Source organism: Scyliorhinus torazame, unplaced genomic scaffold, assembly GCF_047496885.1.
Source record: "Scyliorhinus torazame isolate Kashiwa2021f unplaced genomic scaffold, sScyTor2.1 scaffold_218, whole genome shotgun sequence".
Classification (NCBI taxonomy): Eukaryota; Metazoa; Chordata; class Chondrichthyes; order Carcharhiniformes; family Scyliorhinidae; genus Scyliorhinus; species Scyliorhinus torazame.
The window spans coordinates 202,575-216,236 of NW_027307945.1; the positions used below are offsets into that span (position 1 = coordinate 202,575).

The window sequence follows — 13,662 nt, forward strand, 5'->3', positions numbered from 1 at the left end:
GCGCGGCAGTGGAGGAGAGAGCGAGCGGCAGAGGTGGAGAAAGCGAGCGGCAGAGGTGGAGAGAGCGAGCGGCAGAGGTGGAGAGAGCGAGCGGCAGAGGTGGAGAGAGCGAGCGGCAGAGGGGGAGAAAGCGAGCGGCAGAGGGGGAGAGAGCGAGCGGCAGGGGGGAGAGAGATCGAGCGGCAGGGGGGAGAGAGATCGAGCGGCAGGGGGGAGAGAGAGCGAGCGGCAGGGGGGAGAGAGCGAGCGGCAGAGGGGGTGAGAGCGAGCAGCAGGGGGGAGATAGCGAGCGGCAGAGGGGGAGAGAGAGCGGCAGAGGTGGAGAGCGAGCGGCAGAGGTGGAGAGCGAGCGGCAGAGGTGGAGAGCGAGCGGCAGAGGGGGAGAGAGCGAGCGGCAGAGGGGGAGAGAGCGAGCGGCAGAGGGGGAGAGAGCGAGCGGCAGAGGGGGGAGAGAGCGAGCGGCAGAGGAGGAGAGAGCGAGCGGCAGAAGAGGAGAGAGCGAGCGGCAGAGGGGGAGAGAGAGCGTGCGGCAGAGGGGGTGAGAGAGCGAGCGGCAGAGGGGAAGAGAGCGGGCGGCAGAGGAGGAGAGCGTGTGGCAGAGGGGGAGAGAGAGCACGGCAGAGGGGGGAAGAGAGCGGGCGGCAGAGGAGGAGAGCGTGTGGCAGAGGGGGAGAGAGAGCACGGCAGAGGGGAAGAGAGCACGGCAGAGGGGGAGAGAGAGCGTAGCAGAGGGGAGAGAGAGAGAGAACGCTAGAGAGGGAGAGAAAGGGAGAGCGCGAGTGAGGGAAAAACAGTGAGTCAGAGTGCTTCATACGTCCACAAACAGACACACGGGTAAACGTTCAACTGAAATGGATATATTTATAGATTTTGATACAATAATTGCAATGGTGAACATTGAGCGACAGCCAAAGGTTCAGGCTGTCTCGATACTCTCAGGTCAATGATCTGCAACGTTCGGCAGCTGGAGAGTGACATTCGCATACAAATCATTCCTGCGGTGGCTGCGGACCGGCATGTCCTGTCTGATTTCCCGCAGATAGTCCAGGTTGATCTCCGCATAGCAAATGTCGCGACCCACGTTACACTGAGCAGCTACAGTCCCCCAGGGATCCACCACCATCGTGTGGCCGTAGGACGCGCGGTGGTCGTTGTGTTTCCCAGTCTGTGCTGCCGCCACAACGTAACTCTGAGTCTCGATGGCCCGGGCTCGCAGGAGAGGCTGCAGAGAGACGGAGCTCGTAAATCCGGGGGAGACACACAGACACAAGCTTGTGCCCTCGAGAATCACTATTAAAGGAGTGTTCCCTCACACCCGGGCTCACACACACTGAAATCACTATTAAAGGAGCGTTCCTTCACACCCGGGCTCACACACACACTGAAATCACTATTAAAGGAGTGTTCCTTCACACCCGGGCTCACACACACACTGAAATCACTATTAAAGGAGTGTTCCTTCACACCCGGGCTCACACACACACTGAAATCACTATTAAAGGAGTGTTCCCTCACACCCACGCCCTCACACACTGAAATCATTATTAAATGAGTGTTCCTTCACACCCGGGCTCACACACACAGAAATCACTATTAAAGGAGCGTTCCTTCACACCCAGGCTCACACACACTGAAATCACTATTAAAGGAGTGTTCCCTCACACCCGGGCTCACACACACTGAAATCACTATTAAAGGAGCGTTCCTTCACACCCGGGCTCACACACACTGAAATCACTATTAAAGGAGTGTTCCTTCACACCCGGGCTCACACACACTGAAATCACTATTAAAGGAGTGTTCCTTCACACCCGGGCTCACACACACACTGAAATCACTATTAAAGGAGTGTTCCCTCACACCCACGCCCTCACACACTGAAATCATTATTAAATGAGTGTTCCTTCACACCCGGGCTCACACACACTGAAATCACTATTAAAGGAGCGTTCCTTCACACCCAGGCTCACACACACTGAAATCACTATTAAAGGAGTGTTCCTTCACACCCGGGCTCACGCACACTGAAATCACTATTAAAGGAGTGTTCCTTCACACCAGGACTCACACACACTGAAATCACTATTAAAGGAGTGTTCCCTCACACCCGGGCTCACACACACTGAATTCACTATTAAAGGAGTGTTCCTCCACACCCGGGGTCACACACACTGAAATCACTATTAAAGGAGTGTTCCTCCACACCCGGGGTCACACACACTGAAATCACTATTAAAGGAGTGTTCCTTCACACCCGGGCTCACACACACTGAAATCACTATTAAAGGAGTGTTCCTCACACCCGGGCTCACACACACTGAAATCACTATTAAAGGAGTGTTCCCTCACACCCGGGCTCACACACACTGAAATCACTATTAAAGGAGTGTTCCTCCACACCCGGGGTCACACACACTGAAATCACTATTAAAGGAGTGTTCCTTCACACCCGGGCTCACACACACACTGAAATCACTATTAAAGGAGTGTTCCTTCACAACCGGGCTCACACACACAGAAATCACTATTAAAGGAGTGTTCCTTCACACCCGGGCTCACGCACACTGAAATCACTATTAAAGGAGTGTTCCTTCACACCCGGGCTCACACACACTGAATTCACTATTAAAGGAGAGTTCCTCACACCCGGGCTCACACACACTGAATTCACTATTAAAGGAGTGTTCCTTCACACCCGGGCTCACACACACACTGAAATCACTATTAAAGGAGTGTTCCTTCACACCCGGGCTCACACACACTGAAATCACTATTAAAGGAGAGTTCCTCACAACCGGGCTCACACACACTGAATTCACTATTAAAGGAGTGTTCCTTCACACCCGGGCTCACACACACACTGAAATCACTATTAAAGGAGCGTTCCTTCACACCCGGGCTCACACACACTGAAATCACTATTAAAGGAGAGTTCCTCACACCCGGGCTCACACACACTGAATTCACTATTAAAGGAGTGTTCCTTCACACCCAGGCTCACACACACTGAAATCACTATTAAAGGAGTGTTCCTTCACACCCAGGCCCACACACACTGAAATCACTATTAAAGGAGCGTTCCCTCACACCCGGGCTCTCACACACTGAATTCACTATTAAAGGAGTGTTCCTTCACACCCGGGCTCACACACACACTGAAATCACTATTAAAGGAGTGTTCCTTCACACCCGGGCTCACACACACTGAAATCACTATTAAAGGAGTGTTCCTTCACACCCGGGCTCACACACACTGAAATCACTATTAAAGGAGTGTTCCTTCACACCCGGGCTCACACACACTGAAATCACTATTAAAGGAGTGTTCCTTCACACCCGGGCTCACACACGCTGAATTCACTATTAAAGGAGAGTTCCTCACACCCGGGCTCACACACACACTGAAATCACTATTAAAGGAGTGTTCCTTCACACCCGGGCTCACACACACTGAAATCACTATTAAAGGAGTGTTTCCTCACACCCGGGCTCACACACACTGAATTCACTATTAAAGGAGTGTTCCCTCACACCCGGGCTCACACACACACTGAATTCACTATTAAAGGAGTGTTCCCTCACACCCGGGCTCACACACACACTAAAATCACTATTAAAGGAGTGTTCCTTCACACCCGGGCTCACACACACACTGAATTCACTATTAAAGGAGCGTTCCTTCACACCCAGGCTCACACACACACTGACTTCACTATTAAAGGAGTGTTCCCTCACACCCGGGCTCACACACACTGAAATCACTATTAAAGGAGTGTTCCCTCACACCCGGGCTCACACACACTGAATTCACTATTAAAGGAGTGTTCCCTCACACCCGGGCTCACACACACACTGAATTCACTATTAAAGGAGTGTTCCCTCACACCCGGGCTCACACACACACTGAAATCACTATTAAAGGAGTGTTCCTTCACACCCGGGCTCACACACACACTGAATTCACTATTAAAGGAGCGTTCCTTCACACCCAGGCTCACACACACACTGAATTCACTATTAAAGGAGTGTTCCCTCACACCCGGGCTCACACACACTGAATTCACTATTAAAGGAGTGTTCCCTCACACCCGGGCTCACACACACACTGAATTCACTATTAAAGGAGTGTTCCCTCACACCCGGGCTCACACACACACTGAAATCACTATTAAAGGAGTGTTCCTTCACACCCGGGCTCACACACACACACTGAATTCACCATTAAAGGAGCGTTCCTTCACACCCGAGCTCACACACACTGAATTCACTATTAAAGGAGTGTTCCCTCACACCCGGGCTCACACACACACTGAAATCACTATTAAAGGAGTGTTCCCTCACACCCGGGCTCACACACACTGAATTCACTATTAAAGGAGTGTTCCCTCACACCCGGGCTCACACACACACTGAATTCACTATTAAAGGAGTGTTCGCTCACACCCGGGCTCACACACACACTGAAATCACTATTAAAGGAGTGTTCCTTCACACCCGGGCTCACACACACACACTGAATTCACTATTAAAGGAGCGTTCCTTCACACCCAGGCTCACACACACACTGAATTCACTATTAAAGGAGTGTTCCCTCACACCCGGGCTCACACACACTGAATTCACTATTAAAGGAGTGTTCCCTCACACCCGGGCTCACACACACACTGAAATCACTATTAAAGGAGTGTTCCTTCACACCCGGGCTCACACACACACTGAATTCACTATTAAAGGAGCGTTCCTTCACACCCGGGCTCACACACACTGAAATCACTATTAAAGGAGCGTTCCTTCACACCCGGGCTCACGCACACACTGAATTCACTATTAAAGGAGCGTTCCTTCACACCCGGGCTCACACACACTGAGATCACTGTTAAAGGAGCGTTCCTTCACACCCGGGCTCACGCACACTGAAATCACTATTAAAGGAGCGTTCCTTCACACCCGGGCTCTCACACATTGAAATCACTATTAAAGGAGCGTTCCTTCACACCCGGGCTCACGCACACTGAGATCACTATTAAAGGAGCGTTCCTTCACACCCGGGCTCACACACACTGTAATCACTATTAAAGGAGTGTTCCATCACACCAGGGCTCACACACACACTGAAATCACTATTAAAGGAGTGTTCCCTCACACCCGGGCTCACACACACTGAAATCACTATTAAAGGAGTGTTCCCTCACACCCGGGCTCACACACACACTGAAATCGCTATTAAAGGAGTGTTCCTTCACACCCGGGCTCACACACTGAAATCACTATTAAAGGAGTGTTCCTTTACACCCGGGCTCACACACACTGAAATCACTATTAAAGGAGTGTTCCTTCACACCCGGGCTCACGCACACTGAAATCACTATTAAAGGAGTGTTCCTTCACACCCGGGCTCACACACACTGAAATCACTATTAAAGGAGTGTTCCATCACACCCAGGCGCACACACACTGAAATCACTATTAAAGGAGTGTTCCTTCACACCCGGGCTCACACACACTGAAATCACTATTAAAGGAGTGTTCCTTCACACCCGGGCTCACACACACTGAAATCACTATTAAAGGAGCGTTCCTTCACACCCGGGCTCACACACACTGAAATCACTATTAAAGGAGTGTTCCCTCACACCCAGGCCCTCACACACTGAAATCACTATTAAAGGAGTGTTCCCTCACACCCAGGCCCACACACACTGAAATCACTATTAAAGGAGCGTTCCTTCACACCCAGGCTCACACACACTGAAATCACTATTAAAGGAGGGTTCCTTCACACCCAGGCTCACACACACTGAAATCACTATTAAAGGAGTGTTCCTTCACACCTGGGCTCACACACACTGAATTCACTATTAAAGGAGTGTTCCTCCACACCCGGGCTCACACACACTGAAAACACTATTAAAGGAGTGTTCCTTCACACCCGGGCTCACACACACTGAAATCACTATTAAAGGAGCGTTCCTTCACACCCGGGCTCACACACACTGAAAACACTATTAAAGGAGTGTTCCTTCACACCCAGGCTCACACACACTGAAATCACAATAAATGGAGTGTTCCTTCACACCCGGACTCTCACACACACTGAAATCACTATTAAAGGAGTGTTCCTCCACACCCGGGGTCACACACACTGAAATCACTATTAATGGAGTGTTCCTTCACACCCGGGCTCACACACACTGAAATCACTATTAAAGGAGTGTTCCTTCACACCCAGGCTCACACACACTGAAATCACAATTAAAGGAGTGTTCCTTCACACCCAGGCTCTTACACACAGATCACTATTAAAGGAGTGTTCCTTCACACCCGGGCTCACACACACTGAAATCACTATGAAAGGAGTGTTCCTTCACGCCCAGGCTCACACACACTGAAATCACTATTAAAGGAGTGTTCCTTCACACCCGGGCTCACACACACTGAAATCACTATTAAAGGAGTGTTCCCTCACACCCACGCCCTTACACACTGAAATCACTATTAAAGGAGCGTTCCTTCACACCCGGGCTCACACACACTGAAATCACTATTAAAGGAGCGTTCCTCCACACCCGGGGTCACACACACAGAAATCACTATTAAAGGAGTGTTCCTTCACACCCGGGCTCACACACACTGAAAACACTATTAAAGGAGTGTTCCTTCCCACCCAGGCTCACACACACTGATATCACAATAAATGGAGTGTTCCTTCACACCCGGACTCACACACACACTGAAATCACTATTAAAAGGAGTGTTCCTCCACACCCGGGGTCACACACACTGAAATCACTATTAAAGGAGTGTTCCTTCACACCCAGGCTCACACACACTGAAATCACAATTAAAGGAGTGTTCCTTCACACCCAGGCTCACACACACAGATCACTATTAAAGGAGTGTTCCTTCACACCCGGGCTCACACACACTGAAATCACTATGAAAGGAGTGTTCCTTCACACCCAGGCTCACACACACTGAAATCACTATTAAAGGAGTGTTCCCTCACACCCATACCCTCACACACTGAAATCACTATTAAAGGAGTGTTCCTTCACACCCGGGCTCACACACACACCGAAATCACTATTAAAGGAGTGTTCCTTCACACCCAGGCTCACACACACAGATCACTATTAAAGGAGTGTTCCTTCACACCCGGGCTCACACACACTGAAATCACTATGAAAGGAGTGTTCCTTCACACCCAGGCTCACACACACTGAAATCACTATTAAAGGAGTGTTCCTTCACACCCGGGCTCACACACACTGAAATCACTATTAAAGGAGCGTTCCTCCACACCCGGGGTCACACACACAGAAATCACTATTAAAGGAGTGTTCCTTCACACCCGGGCTCACACACACTGAAAACACTATTAAAGGAGTGTTCCTTCACACCCAGGCTCACACACACTGAAATCACAATAAATGGAGTGTTCCTTCACACCCGGACTCACACACACACTGAAATCACTATTAAAGGAGTGTTCCTCCACACCCGGGGTCACACACACTGAAATCACTATTAAAGGAGTGTTCCTTCACACCCAGGCTCACACACACTGAAATCACTATTAAAGGAGTGTTCCTCCACACCCGGGGTCACACACACTGAAATCACTATTAAAGGAGTGTTCCTTCACACCCGGGCTCACACACACTGAAATCACTATTAAAGGAGTGTTCCCTCACACCCAGGCCCACACACACTGAAATCACTATTAAAGGAGCGTTCCTTCACACCCAGGCTCACACACACTGAAATCACTATTAAAGGAGTGTTCCTTCACACCCAGGCTCACACACACTGAATTTACTATTAAAGGAGTGTTCCTCCACACCCGGGATCACACACACAGAAATCACTATTAAAGGAGTGTTCCTCACACCCGGGCTCTCACACACTGAAATCACTATTAAAGGAGTGTTCCTCACACCCGGGCTCACACACACTGAAATCACTATTAAAGGAGTGTTCCTTCACACCCAGGCTCACACACACTGAAATCACTATTAAAGGAGTGTTCCTTCACACCCGGGCTCACACAGACTGAAAACACTATTAAAGGAGTGTTCCTTCACACCCAGGCTCACACACACTGAAATCACAATAAATGGAGTGTTCCTTCACACCCGGACTCACACACACACTGCAATCACTATTAAAGGAGTGTTCCTCCACACCCGGGGTCACACACACTGAAATAACTATTAACGGAGTGTTCCTTCACACCCAGGCTCACACACACTGAAATCACTATTAAAGGAGTGTTCCTTCACACCCGGGCTCACACACACTGAATTCACTATTAAAGGAGAGTTCCTCACACCCGGGCTCACACACACACTGAAATCACTATTAAAGGAGTGTTCCTTCACACCCGGGCTCACACACACTGAAATCACTATTAAAGGAGTGTTTCCTCACACCCGGGCTCACACACACTGAATTCACTATTAAAGGAGTGTTCCCTCACACCCGGGCTCACACACACACTGAATTCACTATTAAAGGAGTGTTCCCTCACACCCGGGCTCACACACACACTAAAATCACTATTAAAGGAGTGTTCCTTCACACCCGGGCTCACACACACACTGAATTCACTATTAAAGGAGCGTTCCTTCACACCCAGGCTCACACACACACTGACTTCACTATTAAAGGAGTGTTCCCTCACACCCGGGCTCACACACACTGAAATCACTATTAAAGGAGTGTTCCCTCACACCCGGGCTCACACACACTGAATTCACTATTAAAGGAGTGTTCCCTCACACCCGGGCTCACACACACACTGAATTCACTATTAAAGGAGTGTTCCCTCACACCCGGGCTCACACACACACTGAAATCACTATTAAAGGAGTGTTCCTTCACACCCGGGCTCAAACATACACTGAATTCACTATTAAAGGAGCGTTCCTTCACACCCAGGCTCACACACACACTGAATTCACTATTAAAGGAGTGTTCCCTCACACCCGGGCTCACACACACTGAATTCACTATTAAAGGAGTGTTCCCTCACACCCGGGCTCACACACACACTGAATTCACTATTAAAGGAGTGTTCCCTCACACCCGGGCTCACACACACACTGAAATCACTATTAAAGGAGTGTTCCTTCACACCCGGGCTCACACACACACACTGAATTCACCATTAAAGGAGCGTTCCTTCACACCCGAGCTCACACACACTGAATTCACTATTAAAGGAGTGTTCCCTCACACCCGGGCTCACACACACACTGAAATCACTATTAAAGGAGTGTTCCCTCACACCCGGGCTCACACACACTGAATTCACTATTAAAGGAGTGTTCCCTCACACCCGGGCTCACACACACACTGAATTCACTATTAAAGGAGTGTTCGCTCACACCCGGGCTCACACACACACTGAAATCACTATTAAAGGAGTGTTCCTTCACACCCGGGCTCACACACACACACTGAATTCACTATTAAAGGAGCGTTCCTTCACACCCAGGCTCACACACACACTGAATTCACTATTAAAGGAGTGTTCCCTCACACCCGGGCTCACACACACTGAATTCACTATTAAAGGAGTGTTCCCTCACACCCGGGCTCACACACACACTGAAATCACTATTAAAGGAGTGTTCCTTCACACCCGGGCTCACACACACACTGAATTCACTATTAAAGGAGCGTTCCTTCACACCCGGGCTCACACACACTGAAATCACTATTAAAGGAGCGTTCCTTCACACCCGGGCTCACGCACACACTGAATTCACTATTAAAGGAGCGTTCCTTCACACCCGGGCTCACACACACTGAGATCACTGTTAAAGGAGCGTTCCTTCACACCCGGGCTCACGCACACTGAAATCACTATTAAAGGAGCGTTCCTTCACACCCGGGCTCTCACACATTGAAATCACTATTAAAGGAGCGTTCCTTCACACCCGGGCTCACGCACACTGAGATCACTATTAAAGGAGCGTTCCTTCACACCCGGGCTCACACACACTGTAATCACTATTAAAGGAGTGTTCCATCACACCAGGGCTCACACACACACTGAAATCACTATTAAAGGAGTGTTCCCTCACACCCGGGCTCACACACACTGAAATCACTATTAAAGGAGTGTTCCCTCACACCCGGGCTCACACACACACTGAAATCGCTATTAAAGGAGTGTTCCTTCACACCCGGGCTCACACACTGAAATCACTATTAAAGGAGTGTTCCTTTACACCCGGGCTCACACACACTGAAATCACTATTAAAGGAGTGTTCCTTCACACCCGGGCTCACGCACACTGAAATCACTATTAAAGGAGTGTTCCTTCACACCCGGGCTCACACACACTGAAATCACTATTAAAGGAGTGTTCCATCACACCCAGGCGCACACACACTGAAATCACTATTAAAGGAGTGTTCCTTCACACCCGGGCTCACACACACTGAAATCACTATTAAAGGAGTGTTCCTTCACACCCGGGCTCACACACACTGAAATCACTATTAAAGGAGCGTTCCTTCACACCCGGGCTCACACACACTGAAATCACTATTAAAGGAGTGTTCCCTCACACCCAGGCCCTCACACACTGAAATCACTATTAAAGGAGTGTTCCCTCACACCCAGGCCCACACACACTGAAATCACTATTAAAGGAGCGTTCCTTCACACCCAGGCTCACACACACTGAAATCACTATTAAAGGAGGGTTCCTTCACACCCAGGCTCACACACACTGAAATCACTATTAAAGGAGTGTTCCTTCACACCTGGGCTCACACACACTGAATTCACTATTAAAGGAGTGTTCCTCCACACCCGGGCTCACACACACTGAAAACACTATTAAAGGAGTGTTCCTTCACACCCGGGCTCACACACACTGAAATCACTATTAAAGGAGCGTTCCTTCACACCCGGGCTCACACACACTGAAAACACTATTAAAGGAGTGTTCCTTCACACCCAGGCTCACACACACTGAAATCACAATAAATGGAGTGTTCCTTCACACCCGGACTCTCACACACACTGAAATCACTATTAAAGGAGTGTTCCTCCACACCCGGGGTCACACACACTGAAATCACTATTAATGGAGTGTTCCTTCACACCCGGGCTCACACACACTGAAATCACTATTAAAGGAGTGTTCCTTCACACCCAGGCTCACACACACTGAAATCACAATTAAAGGAGTGTTCCTTCACACCCAGGCTCTTACACACAGATCACTATTAAAGGAGTGTTCCTTCACACCCGGGCTCACACACACTGAAATCACTATGAAAGGAGTGTTCCTTCACGCCCAGGCTCACACACACTGAAATCACTATTAAAGGAGTGTTCCTTCACACCCGGGCTCACACACACTGAAATCACTATTAAAGGAGTGTTCCCTCACACCCACGCCCTTACACACTGAAATCACTATTAAAGGAGCGTTCCTTCACACCCGGGCTCACACACACTGAAATCACTATTAAAGGAGCGTTCCTCCACACCCGGGGTCACACACACAGAAATCACTATTAAAGGAGTGTTCCTTCACACCCGGGCTCACACACACTGAAAACACTATTAAAGGAGTGTTCCTTCCCACCCAGGCTCACACACACTGATATCACAATAAATGGAGTGTTCCTTCACACCCGGACTCACACACACACTGAAATCACTATTAAAAGGAGTGTTCCTCCACACCCGGGGTCACACACACTGAAATCACCATTAAAGGAGTGTTCCTTCACACCCAGGCTCACACACACTGAAATCACAATTAAAGGAGTGTTCCTTCACACCCAGGCTCACACACACAGATCACTATTAAAGGAGTGTTCCTTCACACCCGGGCTCACACACACTGAAATCACTATGAAAGGAGTGTTCCTTCACACCCAGGCTCACACACACTGAAATCACTATTAAAGGAGTGTTCCTTCACACCCGGGCTCACACACACTGAAATCACTATTAAAGGAGTGTTCCCTCACACCCATACCCTCACACACTGAAATCACTATTAAAGGAGTGTTCCTTCACACCCGGGCTCACACACACACCGAAATCACTATTAAAGGAGTGTTCCTTCACACCCAGGCTCACACACACAGATCACTATTAAAGGAGTGTTCCTTCACACCCGGGCTCACACACACTGAAATCACTATGAAAGGAGTGTTCCTTCACACCCAGGCTCACACACACTGAAATCACTATTAAAGGAGTGTTCCTTCACACCCGGGCTCACACACACTGAAATCACTATTAAAGGAGCGTTCCTCCACACCCGGGGTCACACACACAGAAATCACTATTAAAGGAGTGTTCCTTCACACCCGGGCTCACACACACTGAAAACACTATTAAAGGAGTGTTCCTTCACACCCAGGCTCACACACACTGAAATCACAATAAATGGAGTGTTCCTTCACACCCGGACTCACACACACACTGAAATCACTATTAAAGGAGTGTTCCTCCACACCCGGGGTCACACACACTGAAATCACTATTAAAGGAGTGTTCCTTCACACCCAGGCTCACACACACTGAAATCACTATTAAAGGAGTGTTCCTCCACACCCGGGGTCACACACACTGAAATCACTATTAAAGGAGTGTTCCTTCACACCCGGGCTCACACACACTGAAATCACTATTAAAGGAGTGTTCCCTCACACCCAGGCCCACACACACTGAAATCACTATTAAAGGAGCGTTCCTTCACACACAGGCTCACACACACTGAAATCACTATTAAAGGAGTGTTCCTTCACACCCAGGCTCACACACACTGAATTTACTATTAAAGGAGTGTTCCTCCACACCCGGGATCACACACACAGAAATCACTATTAAAGGAGTGTTCCTCACACCCGGGCTCTCACACACTGAAATCACTATTAAAGGAGTGTTCCTCACACCCGGGCTCACACACACTGAAATCACTATTAAAGGAGTGTTCCTTCACACCCAGGCTCACACACACTGAAATCACTATTAAAGGAGTGTTCCTTCACACCCGGGCTCACACAGACTGAAAACACTATTAAAGGAGTGTTCCTTCACACCCAGGCTCACACACACTGAAATCACAATAAATGGAGTGTTCCTTCACACCCGGACTCACACACACACTGCAATCACTATTAAAGGAGTGTTCCTCCACACCCGGGGTCACACACACTGAAATAACTATTAACGGAGTGTTCCTTCACACCCAGGCTCACACACACTGAAATCACTATGAAAGGAGTGTTCCTTCACACCCGGGCTCACACACACTGAAATCACTATTAAAGGAGTGTTCCTCCACACCCGGGGTCACACACACTGAAATCACTATTAAAGGAGTGTTCCTCCACACCCGGGGTCACACACACTGAAATCACTATTAAAGGAGTGTTCCTTCACACCCGGGCTCACACACACTGAAAACACTATTAAAGGAGTGTTCCCTCACACCCACGCCCTCACACACTGAAATTACTATTCAAGGAGTGTTCCTGGACACCCGGGCTCACACACTGAAATCATTATTAAAGTAGTGTTCCCTCACACCCAGGCTCACACACACTGAAATCACTATTAAAGGAGTGTTCCTTCACACCAAGGCTCACACACACTGAATTTACTATTACAGGAGTGTT

General features: G+C 49.0%; 1 protein-coding gene across 1 annotated transcript in view; it reads right to left on the bottom strand.

The window, feature by feature from the left end:
* Window positions 1–841: 841 nt before the first annotated feature.
* LOC140405778 (deaminated glutathione amidase-like) overlaps window positions 842–13,662 on the bottom strand; it is a gene marked incomplete at its 5' end in the record, with an annotated part of 96,139 nt that continues 83,318 nt past the window's right edge. Inside the window, one exon of the mRNA XM_072494210.1 lies at window positions 842–1,222. Within this exon, the coding sequence (XP_072350311.1) occupies window positions 941–1,222 (282 nt within the window). The remainder of the gene's footprint in view (window positions 1,223–13,662) is intronic.